The 23,211-nt window shown below is 42.3% G+C and overlaps 1 protein-coding gene across 7 annotated transcripts in view; it reads left to right on the forward strand.

Annotated features, from left to right (window-relative positions):
- ILRUN (inflammation and lipid regulator with UBA-like and NBR1-like domains) overlaps positions 1 to 23,211 on the forward strand; it is a 33,187-nt gene that overhangs the window by 6,850 nt on the left and 3,126 nt on the right. The window contains exons 1-6 of one of the 7 annotated variants that reach the window (XM_037410670.1): positions 5,263 to 5,390; positions 7,974 to 8,128; positions 11,767 to 11,964; positions 14,326 to 14,654; positions 15,066 to 15,173; positions 19,573 to 19,798. In XM_037410670.1, coding sequence (XP_037266567.1) covers positions 8,038 to 8,128; positions 11,767 to 11,964; positions 14,326 to 14,654; positions 15,066 to 15,173; positions 19,573 to 19,629 — 783 coding nt within the window. In that variant the 5' untranslated portion in view covers positions 5,263 to 5,390; positions 7,974 to 8,037 and the 3' untranslated portion in view covers positions 19,630 to 19,798. Of the gene's footprint in view, positions 1 to 5,262; positions 5,391 to 7,973; positions 8,129 to 11,766; positions 11,965 to 14,325; positions 14,655 to 15,065; positions 15,174 to 19,572; positions 19,799 to 19,822; positions 22,673 to 23,211 lie in introns of those variants that run through there. The other 6 variants (XM_037410665.1, XM_037410663.1, XM_037410664.1 and 3 more) reach the window with 6 other exon arrangements.

The following is a 23,211-nucleotide window of genomic DNA, read 5'->3' on the forward strand; positions in this document are numbered from 1 at the left end:
CCCCCACAGCTCTGTATAAATCTCGAGCTTAGTTTCGATGCTCCTTTCCTTTTGAGAGGGCAGTGGGGGGAACCCTCGTGTCATGGAGGAGGCAGGAAACCTGAAACCTGATCTTTCAAGTCAGTCCTCCTCCTTTCCTGGAAACTTCTCTGGATTAGCTCAACACTCATCTGAGCATCTATTAGGGAAGTGACAGGAGTGGGTGTGAAGTCTATTACTTTGCTTCTTTCTATATCAGGTGATAAAAACAAAACAGTCTTGTGTTCTTTATGTGTCTCAGTACATAGGAAGATTTTAAGTAATCTAGGTCTTCCCGTGGTTCTAGTCAGATTAATATTTGTAGGTGCGGATCAATGGAACGGAATCTGGTGAGAAGAGTGAAGCGCTTGGTTTAAAACATTGTTTGCATTTTGATAAAGTTTAGTAGGGAGGGTGAAGATGAGGATTTAAACTTCATGGCATTCTTACTCTGAAACAATCAAACTGGTGTCCTTACAGAGGGAAAAATGCCATAAAAACAGGTCTAGTAGTTCTTGATGTACTGTTGTCAGAATGTCAGAGAACAGGGTTGCAACCCGTGAGCTGTGGCTGCTGCTGAGCAGGGCGTACGTAGGGTCGGCCGTACCCTATGGCTGTGGAGCAGAAAATAGTTTTTAAACTCTTGTGGCAAACATAAAGCATAGCAGTTGTCATCTTGGTACGTGTGAACTACTGTAGACTGTTGCATCTCTAGTGTCCGCAACTGTCCCCTGATGCTATTAAAAACTAACAAAATTATAGAATTAAATCATTTAAAAATATTTCCTTGGATAGCTTTTATCTAGTGAGTTAAAAAAACAAACCCAAACACACAGCTCTTGTCCAGAATAACTCAGATCTTTGACCTGATTATTTTGAATGAAATCTAGGCTTTAAACATATTGTATTTTTAACTATGGAACATACTATAATTGTGCTGTGCTCCAAGTTACAAAACATTTACAAATTGGGTGCATGTGAAATGGAAATGTAAGCAGACAACTGCAGCAGAAGGAATTGGGTACCATATAATTTTAGTCCAGCTGGACTGCCTTACATGCCTGAACTTGTTCTCAGACAGTTTCTGTAGCTTAATCCCCCTTTACTTTAATGCAGACAATTATAGATTGGTGACATCGTTTATACTGAGGAATTAGTAGTTAGAGAATCTTTTGCCTACTGGCCGCTCTTGATTACTTTCCACTGTGAAGAGCTGCTGCCTGTTTTCAATGGTAGCAAGTAGAGAGCAGCTCCTGCTGTGACATTCTCAAAATATTTTACCCCACACTTAAAGCTTCTGACCACCTGCTTTAGGAGGGCTCAGCTGCTGGGGATGGCTGTGTGGGCTCACGCTTATAGCAGCATCATAGTATTGATTCTGTCATTGAGACCGATTGCTGCTGTTTGGCAAGGTGCAGTGCTCAGCCAAGGGGCAGGCACCACCGCAATGGTTAATGTTATATATAAAATGTGTACACTGGGGGGGGGGGTGTATATAACAGCCTGCTAAAGGAGAGTGATTTCCTTTGGTGGTTTGGGGTGCACTGGAAGCGGTGTGCCTCTCCTGCAGCCTTTTGGTTTCTTTTCTTGTGCTGCAATACTGTGCTCTCTGCAGGGGCTTCTAGTCACCGCAGGTTTCTGTCTTCCTGGAACATCCCACCTGTGTTTGGAACTGGCTATTTTCAGCTAAAACAATGAAATGCTTTTCTGTGGCTTCATGTGAGAAAATACATAAGCTTCAAATTAACCAGCTCTTCTTCCCCTCCCTTTTCAGCTGTGTAGGTTAATCTTAAAACTTTCAACTTCCCTCATCTAACGTCTTCTAAGGTAGTTTCCCAACCTCATGGTTTAGTGTAGGAGAGGTCAGGAATGAAGACAACCCATACACAAATTTTGCTTTCTGAAACTGTCTATTGAAAGCTATTCAGTGATTAAAATTCCAGTCCTTCAAAACATCTTGAGACTTTCCACTTAATTGCCACGTGTCACCTCTATTGAAAATGTTTGAATTGAAAACTCCAGGTAAAAGTGCTTCCCTGTGGTGTAATGAGTACATCTCTCCCCCCCACACCCCTTCAGCTCTCTCCAAGGCTTTGAGTGAGGTGCCTCCTAGTTCGGGAGCGACCAGGATGACTGTTCATGTTGTCCCAGCCTGTAGTGCTATCATCCGGTTCCCCAAAAGCTGGGGCAAATAAAATCCAAATAAGATGCTAGAGACCAAGAGACTAAAGAGAGTGGATTTAGCATTGCCTCATTTGGATGTCCTCCATATACATTTTTAGTCTCTCCCACCTGTATCACGTAGAGATGTTCCATTATTTAGGAGTGAGAAATTATCCATCTGCCACACTATTTCTTTTGCACATTTCTTTCTGGTTTTAACAATAGATACCTCATGGGCTATCATGGTGCCTGGTTACATACTGCATTTGGAGAACGAGAGAAAGCTCTGTAAAGGTGGAGGGTTCAGTTACAGAAAGAGTACATGGTGTTCGATGTAACATCATGTTCTTGAGATTTTATTGTACTTTCATATTGCTGCTTAGTTTTTGCATTGCATGTTTCCAGGAGAATAACACCCAAGTTGCTTTTCTCACGACAAAACATTGCGCCATATGCGAGTGCTGAGGATATACAATGTGTATATGTTACAGCTTGGGCACTTGCCTGGCTTTTCCATCCCTCCACAGGAGAGAAATGTAACTGGGCATTTGCTTTATTACAGCTGCTCTGCACAACGAAGTGACAGAGTCCATTTGTCAAAGTGCTTTCTACTTGACCTAATAAATGTCCTCTGCTACTGTCTGTGTATGATCCAAGGGCTACATCCTGTGTGAAATCCTAAATCGAAGGCTAATGGTATTGCACTGAGAAGTCTAGCCTTTGCTTTTTCCAGCAAATCAGGAGAATCAGCACTGGGAACTTTCTCCCGTTAACTGGTGATAGGTGGGGTGGCCGTAGGAATGGGCAGGAGCTGGTAAGAGCAACACTTGGATGCTGCAATTTGAGCCTAAGCTGTGATTTGATTTGAATTTTTACCCCAAAAAATCTTTTTTAAAAATGAAATTTTTTTTCTTTATCTTTCATCAAATAATTTGACAATAAATGAAAACCTAGATTCCTGTAACTATTCCTAGAGTTAAAAATTTAATTTTAAAATACTTGTTTTCTGCTGTAAATGTTACTTGCAGTGTATGTTTCACCACATACATTAGACAGCGTGCACATCATAAGGGATTTTTTTTTTTAGTAGAAATCTTTAAGCTGCTGGATTGTGAAAAAAAGCCAGAATATGATTCCCTGTGTCAGCCATGCATGATAGTTGGTGGGAGAGGTGTGTGGGAAGGTTACAGCTCCTGAATGGTAGAAGATTCCTCTAATTCGCTTTCTGCCTGTTTTGAGAATATCTGTTTGCCAGGACTCTAGTGTTCGTCGTCTCATATGTTAGGGCGACCTGTTTATACAGATTTCTTTCCAAGATGCTTACCTTCTATACATGGAAAGAATCATACACTTTATTGGTAACAGAAGGATTAGGTATTGTGCATATGCTCTGCTTTGCGTAAGGCCACAGTGAAGTGACCCTGCACTTCGGTTTCTTCATTCTCCTAAAAAAAAAAAAAATCTGATTCAATTAATCAAACACAAATTTCCAATTACCTGTATATTGCTCTTTGTTTGCACAACAGTTAGGTTTTACAAGGAGGCCTCCAGTTTGTGAATTGATTTGGAAGATTTTCTTTTATTTTGGAATACTGTGTGGTGACCTAGTTAATTGAGAGTAATTACTGTCTAAATATATTGGTTTAACATAACAAAAGGCTGTCTGGAAAAAAAAACTGGGAAGGGAAAGAATGGCTCAAGATAAACCACCTCTTTGCAAACACTTAAGAGTTATTAAGGGACATCTCCAGAGCTATTAGCAGAGAAGGCTTTAACTTCGCTATTGTAATTTAGCTCCTGAGGCTTGAAACAAAGCAGCAGAGCAAAGGAATTGATCTGAAAAGGAACGCTTTCTCTGGTTCTGTGGGTAGCATTTTGTTGGGAAAGCACTTGACACGGAGGAGTCATGCGATGCCCTTGGAAAGGAAGGGGTAGGATGCCAGTATTTAGCATGGATTTGGTTGATAATATGGAGCTATAACCTTTATTTGCTGCCTTTCCCCCTCTCCTCTTTCCGGAGCCTTGCTCTTAGGACTGAAATTGAGCACTGTGTTGATTTTAAGTAGGCTCACCTGGTCGCTGGGGTGACTTCTGATTGCAGGCTTTTTTTCAGGAGTTAGAGCCTAAATCCTGTCAGACCTGCTCTGTAAGTATGGCAGAGCAGGACTGTTCTAAAAATGGAAAAATTGCTTAATTTAGGAAAGGTAGGGAGGGCCTGACACCTGAAGGGCTATGTTAAGAAAGAGATGTGTGGCCATTCCTGTAATTAGGAGAGATCAGTCATGTAAATTACACTGGCTGGATCTGGCATGCTCATCTTCGTTTCGAAGTTGTTTGGTTTATAATAGTAATTTATCTCATATGGCAGAGAGCAAAGGGGTAGTGTGGTGCAAGTGACACCTCAGGAGTAAAAGAAAGCAGGCTCGGATGTGTAAGCAGAAGCCTTTAGATGATAACCCCTTCCTCTCAGAGCTCTAACTTTTTGTTCCTGTCCCTGAAGTATGTGCAGTCGGTGCTATGCAATTACAGCTGGGGCACAAAGGGGAAGACCTCAAAAACCAAGTATATCTATTTAACAAAAAGAAAAGAAAAAGACAAATTTCAGGGCCTTGAGTGTGTTTGACCTTGAAGCCATCTTTCTTGTTAATGCTTGCGTGTGCTTGTAAACTCCACTAATGTTGTGCCTATAGCAGAAAGGCAGAGCAGCGAGGTATACTACTTCAGTCTCAAGAACAAGAACCTGCAGATAATCAGGTTGCAGACAGTTTGCAAGTGGCATGCGTTTTTCCCAAGCAGTGCACTGCATTCGGAGTGGCGGTGGGGTGTTGGTAGTAGGGAAGGAGGGGGAGCACTGTGTCGTGGAAAGACTGGGAACAAAGCTAGCAGTGATACGTTGCTGGCTTTTCTGGTTGTGTAAGCAGGGAGCATGACTAAAATGTGAGCACTGTGGGTATCTCTTGCAGCAGAGCAGTGCCATACGGCCTCTCAGTGGCTATCTCTTAGGGTTGTCTGTGTCAAAGAACGTGAACTTAAGTCAGATTTGCTTTGTCATCCTGACTTTGGCTCTTGCCACTTTCAATTTCTCTTTAGTTTCTGGAAGTTTCTTCTTAATTCTCTAGTGGGGAAGCAAGAGATGTATCCAAACAGACTGAAGGGCTCATTCCCAACAAAACTTGCTGCGCGTTAATCAAAACAGTGGGAGCGGGAAGGTAGGTTTGTGAATATCTGATCACAAACGGGTGGCAGATCTGTTTTTCAGCATGTGTTCTTTAGTTAGCTTTTAACTAAATGCTGCAGAGGGCTGGAGTTGTTTCCCAATGGCAAAGCAAGCAATGAAATATGACACAGGGAGGGGAAGAGGGTTGGCAGAGGGCCTATGTGCACAAATAGCCCACTACCTTTTGAAGCAGATTTGCAGCCAAGCAAACAAAAAAACAGTGCAGACTGCCTTACAAAGAATTACAGTGGAAATCTTCTTGGAACTTTTCCTTTTCCCTCTCAATGTCAATATAAACTCATTATTGCTGATTCCAGAATCCTAACTTGCAAGATGTTGTGGTATGTCTGAAAACGTATTTACATGGTAGTGGATTAGGACAAGAAAGAGCTGTGTTGCAGTCTTTTATACTCTTAGAATACCTTTTGCCTTGGATTGCTGTTAATACAGGGAGGAATCCTAGTGAAAACTAAACTCTAGATCATAGTGTTAGCTGGTTGAGCGAACAGGAGTCTCTTGGCACAGCCCTGTTGTGAGTTATGTAAATCTTGTGCAGTGTATAAGCAACAGGCGGTTGGTGACGTAAAACTGAGCATTTGTCTCTATTTATTGGCTGATGTGACATGCACCCTTGCTGTAGCATTTGACTGAGCTGGCTGTATTAAATATAGCCCTGACACTCCTAAGTAGAAAATACCTCAAGCTGAAAAATGGTTTCTGGTCTGAAATGAATTGTTCTAAATCTTAGACGGTGGCTCTTTTGTCTCCGTATCAAAGTCCGTTCCATGTTGATGGCGAAAGGGCTCACTGTGAGGCTCAGCGTGCTGAATTTGCCGATCGATTGTCATGGCCATGTTGTGCAGAACATTCCTCCAGTGCCTCCTAATGCTTTGGCTGTGCTCTGGGAGACTTAGCGGGATGTCAGTAGCTCCTGCCGTTAACACAGTGTGATTATCTTCTGTCATTCGCAATGGATTACCAAACTGATACATCTGTTGTTTAGGTCCTCTCCCACCCACCCCCATCACGGGTGGCTCGCAGATCTGCCTAATGCTGCTATTACCCCCTTTGACCCAAGCTTCAGTGCTATTAGCTACTATGCTTTGGGTCCCCTGTGTTTTCTGTGAGGAGAAAGCAGTGATGCTTCTCCCATGCAGTCCTGATTTTATCCAGAATGTCTGATTTTTTTTTTAATTTTTTTCCCCCCATGAACACTGTAGGAATTGAACAGGAGGCAGTTTCTCTGCTCACTGTTTTGAGCCTCTTTCCAGCTGGCAAGCAGTCCAAAAAAGCCCTGTGTTTGCTTTTTCTCAGGGTCATACTGCAAATGTTTCTCTTGCTTTCACCTTGGCTTTCTGGCTTTGCTTTAGACACATGACACTCCATCACACAATACAAACCCTCAGTGTATCGCTGTACTTGGTAGTGCTGCTTCTGACTAGCCTTCTGCATTTGTTTTAGGTGGTGATTCCCAGTTCTTGAAGGTTTTTGTTGGTGTTTTTTTTCTAGCCTGCTCAAAAAAGCAACACAGATTTTTGTAATCGTGAATAAAAAGCAGTTGTTATGCCCATTGCATTTGGTGAGATTTTACTCATCTCCATTCTCACGGCACCTGCTCACAATGTGTAAATTAGGGCCACAACCTCACAGATGTGTAAACAGAGGAATTACATGACTTGCCAAACACTTACGTAATAACTTAATAGTATATCGTGGAACGGCAGCTAAGACTTATGAATCCTCTTCCTGTTTGACTGTTCCTCTTTTCAAATTAATTATCACATGAGTTTCAACTACACCACAACTCGGGAATCAATAGCATTTGTGGCTTTCTGAAAGTCCTTAATATATCACAGACTTCCACTGTCATTTGTCTGTATTCAGTAAGAACTTCTGACTCAGATGGTTTGTAAGTTCCTTTGAGCTGTGACTATCCGGAGCTGAGCAGGCACTTTAGTGATTAATAAATAGTCTTAGAGTATGCGTGGCTCATACATGACCATATGTTCCAAAAGCAGCCAGACTTGAGTTATTATCCATAGCTACTGATGCCCTTTGGCCCTCAGAGTTATCATAAGAACGTTCTTTGTGTTTTGTTCATCTTATGTTCCTTTTGGACCTTTTGTGCTAGAATAAAAAAAATGGAGAGGTTCCCTTTCTGAAATTAGCTCAGGAAATTAGGCTGATAGAAAGAAACTGCCCTGTTGTTTGCATGCTGCTGTGTGGCGCTTCCCTCGGTGTCTCTTGAACTTTTTGGCAAATTTCATAAAGAGCTAATAGGGTAGAGCTCTCAAAGACTCGTAAGCTCCAAGATTTCCAGTGAAAATGATGCAGAGTAGAAAAGTAGTCTAAAATATTGTCCCTGGCAAGTAAAATGCTATATTTTGAGCTCTGTTATCTTGGCGAGTCCGTGTGTGGTAGAGATAAAAGCTTTAAAAAAAACAAACATGTGCAGCAGAGCTAATATAGTCTGGCTAATATTTTCGCTTAACTGTTTAGGATGACATATGTAAACCTGTGAAAAAGACCTGACCCACCTGTACTTTAGGCTATAACCTGCTTTTTTGCTTTCTAGGAATCTACAAGCCGCTATTGGAGCCTACTATGATTTTGAGAGTCCAAATATCAATGTACCCTCCATGTCCTTTGTTGAAGATGTCACCATAGGTGAAGGAGAGTCCATCCCTCCTGATACCCAGTTTACAAAAACATGGAGGATACAAAACACAGGTAAGGCTTTTAGACTGTAGCAAAACCCATGTAGCGTGTATTACGTGAGAGGATGGCAGATCTAGTAGAAGAGATGCTGGCAGGAGGTTCAAGTGCACTTAACTTGGAATAGAGCCACCCTGTCAACTGAAGGAGCTAGCCTGCCAACCTGTGCGTATTCCCATTCTTACGTTGGCACAAACATTTTGTGGCGAGATGTGCGGCTCAATTCACCGGTCTTATTCCTCGTGCCACCACACCAACAAAAACTCTAGGAAAGATAAAAGAAACTGAAGTACAACTTGGGGGGTTATTTTTGCTTTTTTAAGTATCTAGATGTGAAAATTGATGAAGACTCCTTAGCTAGTCATGGTTCTGATCACTTGATGCAAACAAATGGAGTATGTTTTTAAGTCAATGAAGAGATTGCTTTTAATCTCCAAGCTTTTTAGCTGGTGACCAGCCTGCATATTACCACTACCCTTCATCACGCCATTTCTCTGACCATCCTTGTTGTTTGGTCGTTTGGCTTTCCATGGAATTGTGGTCTCTGTGAAGGCGGTGATGCGATGATCTAACTCTGAGAAGAGGTAGAGATTTAAGGGTAATGTGGCAGGTACCCTATTTAATATGCTTTTGACAGAATTGCTTTTTCATGCTCCGAGAGGATGCAAGGCTGGAGAGACCACATTCCAGCATGAAATAAGTCAAAACAGTGACTGGGATCCAGGAAGTGAGACTAGGCAAAATACATTCTCGGTGCTTGATCTTGTTGGGATGTAGTCAGAGAAAAATGAGATCTGTGGATGCAGAGTGGAATACCTTGTCTTCAGGTGTTGCAATGACAGGATGTTGCATGAATGTTTAAGCTGTGTGTCTGAATGTAATTGACCTGCTTGCACTTTTGTGAAGAAGAATGATAGAACAACAAGGTATAATATCATGAATCATCACGAGTAAAGTTCAGTTGTGTTAGTATTTCTGCTTGTAAATAACTGCAGTACTCGAGTGCTGTACGGATTTGTACTGAATATCAAATTATAATAGAGAGTAAAATTGTACTAAAAAAATCTAGGAGTGTTTCACCAGGACATGAGAGGTGAGAAGGGGCGGGGTGTAAGAACACTAATTTATAAAGACTGTGTTCTAGAGAAAGATCTTAATTATTTGCTTTTTCTGTCTCAATTTTTTTGATTTAGCACAGTGGCAAGGTGACATGTATAGCTTGCTTAAACTCCAATAACATGAAAAATTGGCAGTTTTTTTATAACAGTCTCACATACAGGTCTTACAAATGTAGTAAGTCTGACAGGTCTTGTTTCTCTACTGTTGGTATCTTAATTTGCGTGTGTTATGACCACACCTCCTCCTTTCTCCTTTCAGACTCCTTCCTCTCTTATTCCTCTGATGTACCCTTTCCTGCATGCAAATACAGCCTTAATTCAACATCCTAGTTCAAGCACTAATTCATTATTCTTGGAATGTTTGACCTTCTGAAATCCATGGGCCTTCTAAAACGAGGAAAGGAAGTTAGTCTCGACTTACGAGTTCCTGGCAAGGCCAACATTTGTTTTGGCTTCTGTGTGGGTTAAAGCCTGATTTCTCAAAACGTACATCTGTACTCTTAACAGTGGTGCTGGAGGCTAGATCTTGTTAAAACCATGCTGTTGAGGCATGTTTTAGTTAAATGCAGCTTCACATACTGTGTTATGACTGTGCAGTTTAGGGAAGACCATGGCATTTTAAAACCATTTTATGGTTTAATTAAGGTACAATATCAAAGGACTGTAGTGTTTCCAGATAATATCTGCTTGTTAGGTAGATAACTGAAGCAAAGCCAAGGTTTTTAACAGCTCTACAGGAACCCTTGATTAAATGACTTCAGTTCTAGAACACGAAATACCTGAGGCATGTGTCACCGAAGCGTTTAGTGTCTGACGAGTATGACAAGCAGAGCTCTGAGAGATTGTCAGTTTTAAGCAAGCAGGCAGTAAGCTAGGTTCAGTTAGGTTTTCATATACGTTATTAAAAACTAATACCCTGTTCTGATACCTTCCAGGACAGTGCTTGGCTTGTCTGCCAAAAGACCAGTTTGTATAGTAGAACCATTGCTGAAAGAGCAGCAGGATTTAACAGACTTGCTTCCTCTTCCCACTCTACCCCCAGCTGCTGCTGGCTCTGTAGGACAGTTACTACAATTTATCATCTCCTGAGAGATGAGTGTACCAAAATAGAATGACATAATCATAATTTCATTTTATGGGGCTTATCAGTTGCAGCGTTCTAGGCACCTTGCAAGCCTAAAGCCATTAAAACCGATAAAAATCACATAAATTATTTAAACTAAACCGTGTTGCTGGGCTGCCAACCTTTTCAGATGAGACTTCATACTCAACTCCCACACGCCATGGTCTGAGGTCACCTAGTCACTCAGCTCCTCTTTCAGAGACCTCCTTATCTCAGCACTGTTTCCAACTGTAGTGATATATCCCCCACTCTGAATATCTCACTTTACTTGTTCACGTCATGCTATCCCTGCCAGATTGTGAATTTCACAAATAAGGACTTGACTAGAAAACCAGTCTTTGCCATGTCTTCACTGAAGTATCCACAGGAATTAAATTAGGAGGCGAGCTTTTGCAAAGGATGCTTTTTGGGGTAACCTAAGGTCAGATCAGCATCCACTTTCTCGTCTTAAACTAGACATGGAGTGGTTCCAAGCCTCTTCGTTCAGGCTTTCCTTTGCTGTTTCCATCAACCTCAACGAAGCATTAGGTATTCTCAAAGTCATTGGCTTAGTCATGTCACATTACTGGGGAAGAAGCAAAAAAAAATGCTGCTAAACTGATTTTTCACTAGTCTCAGAAGCACTTTTCTTTTTGTCTGCCCCCGTATTTGTTATCTTTGGTGGAGATGGCTGTGCTTGCATGCACTGTTTTCTCTACCTCTACAGATTGCCAGGTCATGCTGTCAGTCCCAGTATCTGCAGTCTAAACATTGATCTCCTCAAATAAATCATATGTTCTCAAACCTTTCCACCTGTGCACAAGGCTGAGGGAAGGGTTGGTGAAAGAAGGGAAATAAATCCATCTACAAAATAGTACTAGCTCTTCAATTATAGTTCAAACTGTGAGTTCCTCCTGAGACTGCTAACAGGCTTAAAAAAGAATGAATCCCTGAAAGAAAATGTTCTCGGCGCTTTGTATTAATAATGTGTATTTTGATGTCACAAGACTCAGGAGCTGCATGTAGGGAGGCAGGAAGAAATGAGGAGGGGGGGAACCCACCGAGGGCTGACCTCATCTTTGTGTCTAGCATTGATAAAATATATATGTGTGTTGGTTATGTTGATTTTCTTTTTTTTTGTGGCTGTTACACTGTGATTTTGAGAATTTTCCTGTGTAAAGAAGACCTAGGGATTATTCAAACAGAAATATGAATTGTCCTGCTGGTCTCTAAATGGACCAGTTAAGCTTTGTGTGAAAACTATTCTTCTTCAGCATCCATCGCTGGCTGTGTTATGTATATCTTGGTATTCCTTTGACTGTTCAACAATTGCACAACTGTTTTAATAAGCATGTTTCATCCAGTCTTACACAAACAGACACAGAGCTTTTCCTGGTGCACTGTCAGTAATTCTTTCTTCTGTTTAATCCCAGGGACAGAGGCGTGGCCCCCAGGGGTTTGTCTGAAGTATGTCGGGGGAGACCAGTTTGGCCACGTAAACATGGTGATGGTCAGGTCCCTGGAGCCCCAGGAGATTGCAGATGTCAGTGTTCAGATGTGCAGCCCCAGCACAGCAGGAATGTATCAGGGACAGTGGCGAATGTGCACTGCCACAGGACTCTATTACGGAGGTGAGTGATCCCTTTTTGCGGTTCTTCAGGCTTTTCTTCCTCATACACCTGCTGCAGACGAAAAGGACGCTCCTGGCCCCTTGCAGATGTTCTCCTGATAACCAAATGGTGACAGTACAGGTCTGCCAGCTCCGAGACTAAATATAGAAAACAGAATAGAGAAAACATTAAATGAACTACTATGTTGTCTTGGTCAGCGCAGATATGTTTTCTAAACACTGGAACAAATTATGGATTACACAAAGCTCTGAGAAACAAAGGGACTTGCATTTCTTTAGGAGATTCTTTCCAGTTGGTCCTTGCTGGGATTCTTTCGCGGTGAACTCCATAAAATCTACATACGTAAAAATCTATGGAAGTTCTGAAAACCTCATCTGAGAAGTTCAGGCCTGGGTTTTAATACAGTAATTTAATGCATCTGCTGTGAACCATATTTCTGTATTTAAAAAAAAACACTTTTTGATATTTTGCCTGGTGCCTCAGCCTGAGCCACCAACATCTTCATTCATTTTGAGTCTTTCAGTCATTTTTAGCCAGCTTTAGTTTATACTGAGAACATCTTTGTATCTGTTTTGGCAGTTGGGATTATCCCAAGTTACATGGGCTTGAGTGAGAGATGTTAGCACTTGAAGTCAAAAATAACTCTTTGCTCAGAAGTAGGGGGGTCTGGGCGGGATTGTTGGGAAACGTGCGACTCCTCGGTGTCAAAAGGGGATGTAACTTGTCCCTGGAGAAAGGGCATTAGTTCCTCTGCGCAGGTTGGAAGGCCTCCTCAGCTTACATTCCCTGCCACAGCCCCGTGTGTGTGTAAAGCCGAGTGTTTCCCAGCTGCTGACAGTTAAAAATCTTCCTAAACTTCCTGAAGTTGCACATTTTGAAAGGAAACAACCAACAAATGAAAATCCCTTTGGCTATCGAGTTCTGGCTCAAAGCTACCCTTCCCCCGCTGTATAATTAAGGGCGTTAATGCTAGCCGGCCCCCAGAGGTCAGGCCCCGCAGCAGCGTGAGAGCCTGGCGAGTGGCCGGGGCTGTTGCCCGGTGGTCTTGGGGGGCCACCGGGGCGAGCGGGCCGGGCGTTGTGCCGCGGGCGGGCAGCAGGGGGCGCCGCAGTGCCGCTCCGCGGCGGGGCCGGGGATGGGGGCGGGCGGGCGCGGGGGGCACGGGCTGTTGTGGCGCTTAGTGGGTATTTACGGGGCCGTTACGGCCCCGGCAGGGTGCTGGGGACCTTCAGCGAGTTGCATTTGTGGAAGGGAAAAAAATCCCGCTGCCTTTAATTGGGTTGTAAAATGCAAAGTAATGAGCCCGGCCCTGATAAACCTGGGGAGGGGCTGGGGGGAGAGCTGGGTGAGTTAATGGCACACAGCAAAAGTACCTGCTGTCTGCTCCCGCAGGCCAGCAGTGGCAGCACGAAAGAGCCTCTCGTAGGTTAACGCTTGACTGCAGAAAACCTGGAAACGATTACATGTGACATGAGGTGCTGTTATTAGATCTGCTGAGATGAGATAAGGTATTGCTGCTGTTCTTCTTTAATTCTCCCTCTCCGTGCAGCAAAACAAAAGTGGAGCATGTTTAATGGAGAAGTGGAGAGAAAAGAAAAAAAAGGCAGGAAGGCTGAATTTGGATACATACCAAGAAATGTATTTATGTAAATAGGCCATAATGTTTGCATGAAGTGTAAATGAAATGGTAAGTAAAATAACAATCTTATCTATGTACAAGAGGCAGACATGCATTAGGTAAGAACTGTAAATACGTTCCTTATACTAACCAGTAGTTTGTGAATTTGGGTAATAGTCTACCAAGACTGGGTGTCTTATCCACCCACTGTGAGTGTTTTGGAACTGGAATAGAGATATCTTGCAGTGAGTTGTCATAAACATAGTTACCTTCTAAGTCACCCTTTTGTTGTTTTATTTTAATAGTCAAGCCTTTCAAAGCTAAACAAAAAACATTGCCTTTTCTGTACCGTCAGAGCAGGAGATTGGCAGTGATATTTCCTGGCTCTCATTTCAGTCTTGCTGCATAGCCTTGGATAAAGTCACTTAAGGTTTTCTTTTTTCAGTGCATCCTATTGGTAACCTGAAGGTATGGAACTTCAAGTTGCCATCTCAGTTTGCGTTTTTTATGTTCTTAGCTGCTTCATGTAAGTTCAGTGGGAGTAAACGTTGCCTGGTTTTCTTGAAAGATTGGACACTAAATTAGTGTTTAATCGGTACTTCTGATGCTTCATAAAAATGTACTTTAAACGATCAGTCTTTTTTTCATTCTATTGTGAAGGATGGAATTCACGTTCTGTTTTTCTCCTTCCCACTTCATAAACTCCATCTAGTGACAACCTGAGTGTCTGTCTTTTCCCACAGATGTCATCTGGGTGATCCTCAGCGTGGAAGTTGGAGGACTTCTAGGTGTAACACAGCAGCTGTCATCCTTTGAAACAGAGTTCAACACGCAACCGCATCGCAAGGTAGAAGGAAACTTTAACCCATTCGCCTCTCCACAGAAGAACAGGCAACCAGATGAAAACAACCTAAAAGACCCTGGGGGTTCCGAGCTAGGCACAATCAGCAAAAACACATGGGGGCCTGCTCCCGACCAAATCGAACAAGATCAGAATGGACTGTCACAAAACTCTGTAAATCTCTCCCCCAGCAGTCACTCGAACAACTTGTCGGTAGTGACATACAGTAAGGTAGGTGCCCTGGGAGAACAGGAGAATGGGTAGGTGATGAGACTGTGATGTATGTAATAGTTCTTCGTTACAAACTGCAAAGCCCTTCCCTTCTGCTTCTGCCAGACCTGCTAAGGAAGGTTTTGAATTTGACTGTCTGACTCTGCCAACTCCTCATGTTATATTAAAATATTTTTGCCTCTGATAGACTCTACCAGATCTACCTTTTTGTTTTTGCTTCAAGTCCTTCTTAAAATTTATATAATCTTGTCTGGGTGCTGTAACTATTAGTGGCTGGAGCCCGCTCCAGTTGCGTGTGCAAATAAGTCAAAATATCTCTCTAGATGTGCTCCTGAGTTTTAAATAATTTTGAAAAGAGGAAAAACAACCACACCCCCAAATTCTAAGATTAACCAGATAACTTCTTTTTAGCTGGTGTGGGGAGACTACAGAGCTCAACGTTTTGATCCCAGAAGCTACCTGTCAGGAACAGTCAATCAAAGGACTATTCCTGTCTGTGTCCTTGTCTTGTTTATAATTGTAGGTAACTGAAATTATCTTTACTTTAAATCTCTCATAAAAGCTTGCTTGGTGGATGCTATATGAGTCTGAGTGATATTTTGACTGTTTTTATTTGCTTGTGTGTGAAAAATGAATTGCAGGATTATTTACAATTCAGAATCCACCTGTTAATGCAGCCAGTATGTGTAGGTGTGTACTGTCGTATGTCAAACTAGTTTGATTTTTAAAATCCTTTAAAAATGCTTTACTGTACTTTAAGCAGGCTGTGTAGGACAATAACACTTGGTTGCTGAATGACTTAATAAAGCCCTAATGTTAGTTCACCTACAGCACTTTAGTTCCTAACTGGATGAACTGCCTGTCCTCTACCAGTGGATCATATTTTAGTGACCTACTTTGCACCAGGGCTATGCATTTTTTTACCGATGGCATGCGCGGGATTAACTGTTTGACAGGCTACCAATCACCCTTCTTGTGTTTTGCACCTCAAACATAAATTGCTATAAGCTGTATTGGCTCCTGCTTCGAGGTTCTTGCACACTAAAAGTGAAATGGATGGCTTAGGAAATGATTGAAAAATAAAGCCTTTCACCGATCAGTTCAAATACAGCCTGAAATTAGCAGTGACTGAAAGTCACTGCCTTTTAGTGGTTGCTTGGTGGATAGCAGTGTTCCCTGAAGGGACAGGCCATTGTCTGACTGCAGAGGCTGTCTAGATACCGGTACAGCTGCTCTGCATAAACTATCTCAGGTGCTTCAGGCAGGGAGTACTGCTCTATGGCTGTCTGTTGTCACCAGCAAAGATTGGTAACAGCTCCATGTATCAAGTTGATGAAAAATAAAAATCACTTACCAAGTACAGCTTTGGTGAGTTAATGGACTTACCTAAGCCTTTCATAGCTAAAATACTAGATTTAATTAAATTCCACTTTTGGTGGTCAGCTTTAGGCTGGAGGTGGCTTTTTTTTCCCCCCCTTGCCTATTGTCTGAGTGCAGAGCTTGGCCATTGCTTCGTAGTTGATTTGCACTTGCAGGTGGATAGATGTGGAACTGCTAATACATGCACTTCTGAGAAGGTTCCTGTGTAGAATTTCTGGATGTGAGGTTTTGGCAGTAACGTGGCCTTCAGTTTTCGCTAGGTCTCTCTCCCCGTGGTATAGATCCTTACCCTTCCTAGTGAGAGGAGAGTGGTGTGGGCACGAGGAGGTAACGTGTACTGGCAGACTCTCTTGGCTGAGGAGTAGATGCTTTCTTTTCTAGGAACACAGGTATAAGAGATACCTGTTGGCGGTGCAGAGGGCATAGCAAAGGTCAGCTGTACCATGGGAAAGAAAAGCCAAAAAGGAGAGTGAAGCACTACCAGAGAGGATTTCACTAAATTTAAGTAAGTTGGTTTAGCTAGTAACCCAAAGTTTAAGATGAGTACTCTTAATGAGATGTGAGCCATTATAATCTAACCTCAGATGTAGGGTGAGTGGCCTTTCTTCCCTTTGTTGTTGTTTTATTTTGGGGGTTTTGTTTCTTTCTGTATTTACAGAATATTCTTGGGTAGACTTGAAGTGGATTATCTGAGATAAAAGCAAGTTTCTTGCTTCAGAAGGGATAACTTTACGGTCGTTTTTGGAGATGGGTGGGGTACGTGAAAGGTCATTGATTTTTTGAGGGTTGTCTCTACTACAGTGTTTCTATTTGTGACATAATAAAACAGCTTTTCCTTTGGAGGCCATTATTAAGGTAGGTCTAAAGATCAGAGTCCTGTTCCAGCCTTGCTCTTCCTGTCCAGGCCAGGAGGTGTTCTGCCACAAACTTGCTATTTGTATTGGTACAATACTGTTTCTGTAGTGAACAAGTTTGAGTAGGTTTGACATCCTGGATACTTGGTCTCTTTTAAAATCACCAGGTGAACATGCTGACCTTCCCAGGTTTAGGTCTAGCAGCACTATTGCATGCCTTCTTCCTACAATCTGGAAAAGATGATAGTTGTGGGTTTTTTTCTAAAAAGGGGTAAACTGGGAATACCACTTAAAACGGAAGAGGACTTCTTGAGAGGTCATACTGGCACTATTAAACCACCTGCTCAGCAGATGGTATTCCAGTACCTGTTAGGAAAAGTCATACCTGGCCCTTCTTCCCCACTTCCCCGGGGACTTGACCTGTACTCTGCTGCTTGAGAGGGGGAAAGAAAACGACTACATTTGGAGCTGTTGTCTTGTGATCCACTGTTGATGTGAAAGGCTTTATTTCAAGTTGTAGGAGCAGACAAAGGAGTACTGCGGGTTGGTTACATAGTTGTACATTAAGATTCCTGGATTGTATCTTGGGACCTCTAGTATTTTTTGTCTGCTTCCATGTATCAGGAGAACGAAGTGAATCCCTAGTCACGTTTGATGCACCATTTGGTGAGATATAGCAAAAAGGATGGGTAAGGTCTAGTGAAGGCGTTCAGAAGGACCTATGTCCTGTATTGAGAAGTAAAGTGAGCCCTGAAATATCTCTCAGATCACTGTGGAGGCTTCCTCTCTGCCAAGAGATCGTGGAGGACCCATCATGCAGTTGCATGAGACCATGAAACCTTTGAGATAAAACTGGCAGTTTCTGGCATCTCCAGCTGGAAGACATACTGGAAGTTGCCAGACCTTGTCTGTATTAATTCTCCCTTTGGTGCAACTGAGCAGGTGTGACTTGGCCTCTGAATTTCCCCATTGGAGTCAGGATGGTAATGACACTGATGTGCCATCTGCTGCTGGATTATACAAGTATATCAATGTTTCACAAGTGGAAACTCCAGAATGCTTTTTTTATACAGTAGCACAGAGTAGGTGGTTTGGATGCTCCGCACAGTGAAACAAAGTTACCTAGGAAAAACCAAAACAAGAGACTGAGTTCCCTATAAGCAGGCGAGATGAAACCTGTGATACGGTTGGAACAAATGGAGTGTGAGCTTTATTCCTGCTGTAGTGTACGCCTTCCCTGGGTCCACCCTGCGCACCTTATCAAATAAACTGCTGGAAGGCCGTAGTTCAGGGTCTGTGTTCAGGGCATTGCTTTAAGCATGTTGTTATATCTATTCCCAGTGGAGTTTTTGCATGTTCTTAGAATTAAAGATGTGCTTAAGGATAGGATGCTTATCTCAGGACAGGGATGAGCTGTATTAGAGGCCAGATATACCCATGCATGGGTATTTTATTCTCCTCTTTGGCAATCGCTTTCTCTCTGTATCCTCGAGAGAGATGAGGCTAATATAGCTTCCTTCTATTTACTCGCTCCTGTCTCATAGCAACACTGTCGAGGTCACTGCTGCTCTCTTGTGACAGTCTTTTACATTAAAAGCGCAAGATGCAGTCTTACAGTGCCTGGGGAATTAAATTTCTTAACTGAGGAAAGAAACATACAGGTTTAAATGCCTAAAAAGATCTGAAGTGGATAGCCATATACTGACACTCAGATTGTACTTGTCACCTCTATGTAAAAAAATACATATATATCTCTCTCGAAATCCGTTGCCCATATGAATTGAGGAATTGCTGCTTCCTGTGTAATGCAGAAAACTACATGTGGAAGTTCTGATTCGGCAAATATTTGCCCGTACAGAACGATTTGCATAGTCACTGCCATAGCAGAGGGTGTTCTATAGCTTGTCTGGTTTTAATCTGTTCTGTTCATTACTCATGCTACTCTCAAAAGCCCAATGAAATATAAGCATATTTGCAGTTCACAAAATGAAAATCACAAAATTAAACCACCTTTTTTCCTGCTGTATCTATGCTCCCTGTCTTTCTTCGTTCTGTGTGGAGCTGAACTCTGATCCGTGCTACTTGACAGCTTTCTATATGTAAGGGGAAACCAAAGCGTGCTGTATTCTTAGAGCCTTTAACTGGCTTCCCCTCTCTGAGTTTCAAAGTTGCTGCTGTTTCTAGGTGCGTGCTTCTTCCAAACCAGGGTGCTCCAATTTGCATATTTTTGGAGTACCTCTGTACACTTCAGACAATTTTTTTTTTTTTCCACTGGAAAGTATTTGGGTCCCAACTCTTATTTGTGGGTAAGGTGCCCCAGAAACATTTGCATCCATGTAGAAGAGAGGTTCCTCCCATCCTGGTGTTTGGGCTTCAAACTGGGCTAGTTGACTATGTGGTTAAATTAATTTAGAACAAAATGGGAGAACATTGGACTCAACTACCATAGCTACTCTTTGACAGCCACACAGCTGCGTAGCATCTGCAGGCTAAACTGATGTTGCATGAGCTGGTTTGCTTATCTGGTGAAAGACTAATGTGTTTGGATGCTGCATGTTAGCTCATCCATGAAAACCGACAGTCCGTGTGCTTTCAGACTGTGGGAAATGTGAGATAATCTGATTTTAGCTTAACTTTGCTCCATTGCAGGCCAACAGAGTTACCCTGTTCTTTTATCTCTGCAGACTAAAAGCACGCCATTGATTAAGTTACAAGAGCTAAGTTGTTGCATGGTAACTTAACCGTGTACCTGAGCCCTCATGTACTTCATCAGCTGTGTGCATCTAAACCAGCCCTAGGAGTGGCTGCACTGTGAGAAGATTCTTAACTGCCTGGTGGTCTTAACTGCCACGCCATGTTTGCACAGCATGCATGGAATAAAATAATAATAATAATAAAAAGTGCTCAATACTTTGTTCTTCTGTTTGTGTTCAGTTTACGTAAGTTAGTCAAGAAAACTCTGCGTAGTTTGGAGAAGCACTGACTAGGAGCGGCCCAGGAGGTGACGAGGAAACGGGGACTTGTAGCGTTGTCTGATGCTACTGTCAGTGTACACTGGGAGACTCCTGTATTGCTTTGCAGCTGTGCATCAGAAACTCCTGTCTCTCTTGAAGTGTACCTTTTATTGATCTTGACTCAGTCACAAAGGTGAAATAAAGATAGCTATTTGAAAGCCTGTGTTGTGATGGTTTATGAAAGATTAACTCAATCTTTGTTTTATTTCTAGCGCAGGTGCCTTCATTTAAAGAGCTCAGTATTTACCAAGGCCTTTGACTTTCCAGAATGTCTCATTTCCTTTCTAGATACAGAAGTCAAATGATAATTTATACCAATAATGCGCATGTAGAATCTTTCCTTGGAAAAACACGGTCCTCTGTTCTCACAGACTTTTATCTGTATGAATAGCCAGTATGCTTTCACTAGCAAGTTAGCAATTACTTCTGTGGAAGATACTGGAAGAATTGAAAGTAAATTTGCAAAGCTGCAGCTGAGCTTTTCATGAAGACAGTCATGTCATTTTGAGAATAGAAGGAAATTCACCAAAAATAGTGTAAATAATTCTTCATTTGAAAGAATTCAGAAAAACTGCAATTGTATGCAGAATTATTTTTGCGTGTTTACGATGTAAAATATTGCATACAAGGGATAATTCTTGAAAATGTCATATAATGGAGTCTGGTATATTTGCACTGCAGCAGTAACTGAAGTTTTCAGGTATCAAGACACTATTACACTGTGTGTTGAATAAATGTAATGAGAAACGACTGCTCTGCAGAGAGCTTGCCTCTTACTGAGGAAGAAGAAATATTCTCATTTCACAAAGGGGACTGAGAGTTTCTTGCTCAGGGTCTGATGTTAAACCAAGTCTACACTTGATCTTAAAGAAAAGAAACAAGTGTTTTTTAATTTCGTACGTTCTCATGTACACTAATAAATCTCACGGGTAAGTGAAATGCAGTGAAGAGTGGCAATCCCGAAAGCAAAGATTTTGGGCTCGCTCTTTTTGGTGACAGTCCCTGCCCCAGGAGAAGGTACTGTTGGTCACAGATTCTGGGACCGTTGTTGGACTTGCTCGTGAGAGAAGCCCATCTAGGGTTGCCAGCCTGTTCAGCGCAGTGTAGCAAGTGGTACAAAGCTGTATATATTTAGTAATCTGAAATGCTGAAGGTGAGCTAAATTCTGGTTTTAATTAACACATGATTAGCGTAATTGTGTAGCTTTAAATTAGAAGCTATGGAACATGGTATCTGAAGATCCAGAGGGGTTTCCCTGAAAACAAGGTTAATAGCGTCTTCACAGGGTCTCTCTCTGCATACAGAAAGACTAATGAACTGTTCTCGTGTCTGAGTTCAGATGAAGACTCTGGGCTGTGTCCTGATTAACTGTGTTAATTCTTTTGTGTCATGGGGTGCTGCAGATGTCTTGGCTTACAGCACACACAAATGAAATCGGCAATGTTTTGCCTGTGACATAAACTGTGAAATCCATGACGGGTACAGCGCGGGCTCCGCAGCGCGGTCCCGGCAGAGGGAGCAGGCAGCTGAGAGCAGTTGGTGTTTAAACCCTCTCGGGAGGCTTGTGAGTGCTTGCCAGTCAGTGTCTGCAAACAAAGCCTTATGTGCAGGTAACTAAAAGATGAAGCAAACTCTGGCACATGTGTCTGTACAGGTCATCGGCCACAAATCCTGTTTTTCTTCTGTAGAGCAGTAAGTACGATAGCTTAGGATTTTGCTTGTAACATGGTTTTCCTCCTGTGTCCTTGGGGGGTTTTTTTGTGCACCTTGTCACATTATTTTAATGTTCCTCTTCTGCTCCCCTTCCCCCGTTTTTTTGGAAATATTGACTATCTCAGTCTCTTGATTTTGGTGGGAGCTTCTCCTTTCTGAGGTGAACTGTTGTGCTGGAATCTGCAGGGTGTTATCTTTTTAAAAGATTCCTTTGCAAACCAGGAGGAGTGCAGCGTATTCCTAGGGTAAAAGCATGTTTGGTTTTCCATCACTTGCATGTATTTCTGTCTTCCAAGTTTCCAGTCTTCCATGCTTCCCACACAGTTCATGAGACGTCCTGTTTAATAACTTGCTAGTCCTCTACTCTTGGTTGAATTTTGAGAGCTGCTGATAGATGTTTGATTTTGCCGTTGGCTTGGATCTTGCCACCTGATATATCCTAAAGAATTAACTTTTCCACCAGTTGTAGCGAGATTACAGGCTTCTTATCGCATTACCTTTATCGCATAGATGTACAGCAGAGCTCTTGAGCTTGGGTTTTTGCAACTGGGCTTCAGCTGGTGAAGTTGAGACTTTCTTTATCCGTTTCTACAAGTCGCGTTAAAGACTCATTACTTCGTGGCTTTGTGGCTGGTGCAGTGAGGTTGTAACAGAGCTGTAGGAGAACATGCAGGAAACGGTGTTTGCTTTGAAGTTTGCCCTGTTGAAGGCAAAATGGTGAAAACTGAAGTCAGAGCTTCACTCAAAGACCGAGAATGGCTTTGTGCTAATTGGGGTCTCGGCTGTCTTACTCATCAGTGTGCTGGAAAGAAGCTGGACTGTGTTACAAAAAGCATTTGCATAATGATCTTCCAACTTTGACAATGAAATACAATGAGCTTTTCTCACTTCTGACCTGGGTATGTGTCTGGATCTTACAGGAGGATTTTGTGTGTGCTTTTTACCTTCATCATTGTGACAAACTTTATATCCCTGTGACTCGAGAGATCTCTTGCCTGCCTGTTGCTTGCTTGCTTTTGCTTCCTGATGAAACCCTGGATAGCCGATGTGAACAATAGAAGTTACAGAAAGAAGTTCCTGTTCACTTGAGACCTGTTACTAGATCTGTCATTTAGGTGACTCACTTCAGGATGTAAAGGAGGAAAAATGGATTTTTTTCGTTAAATATTGTGTTTGGTTTTTCAATCGAGGAAAATGTATATTGTTGTCTTGAGAGAGGAAAAAGTGGCGGTTGTGGGAAGGTGGATTTCCAAGTCTTGATTGATTTATTTTCTTCTTAAATGGACTCTCCCACCAGTTCACAGCCTCTTACTTAACTGTTTGCTGTAGTCTTTAGAACAGACGTGTGAAACTGCAGTTGCTTGGCCTTTGTAGCATCTATTAGGGGCTTTTTGCTCTGGTGTAGAAAATACAAGTTACTTTGTGGCCCAATAACACCTGGGTATTACCTGGCCTAAATAACACCTGAAAGAGGTAAGTGGATAGCAGCGGCCACCTCTGGGCAAACCGGCTAGAAGCGCTGAAAACCTGTTTTTAGGAGTATTTCATAAGGCTGGACAGCACAGGTCACGCTGCTGGGTAAGGGGTTGCATTTGG

Source organism: Falco rusticolus, chromosome 17, assembly GCF_015220075.1.
Source record: "Falco rusticolus isolate bFalRus1 chromosome 17, bFalRus1.pri, whole genome shotgun sequence".
Lineage (NCBI taxonomy): Eukaryota > Metazoa > Chordata > Aves > Falconiformes > Falconidae > Falco > Falco rusticolus.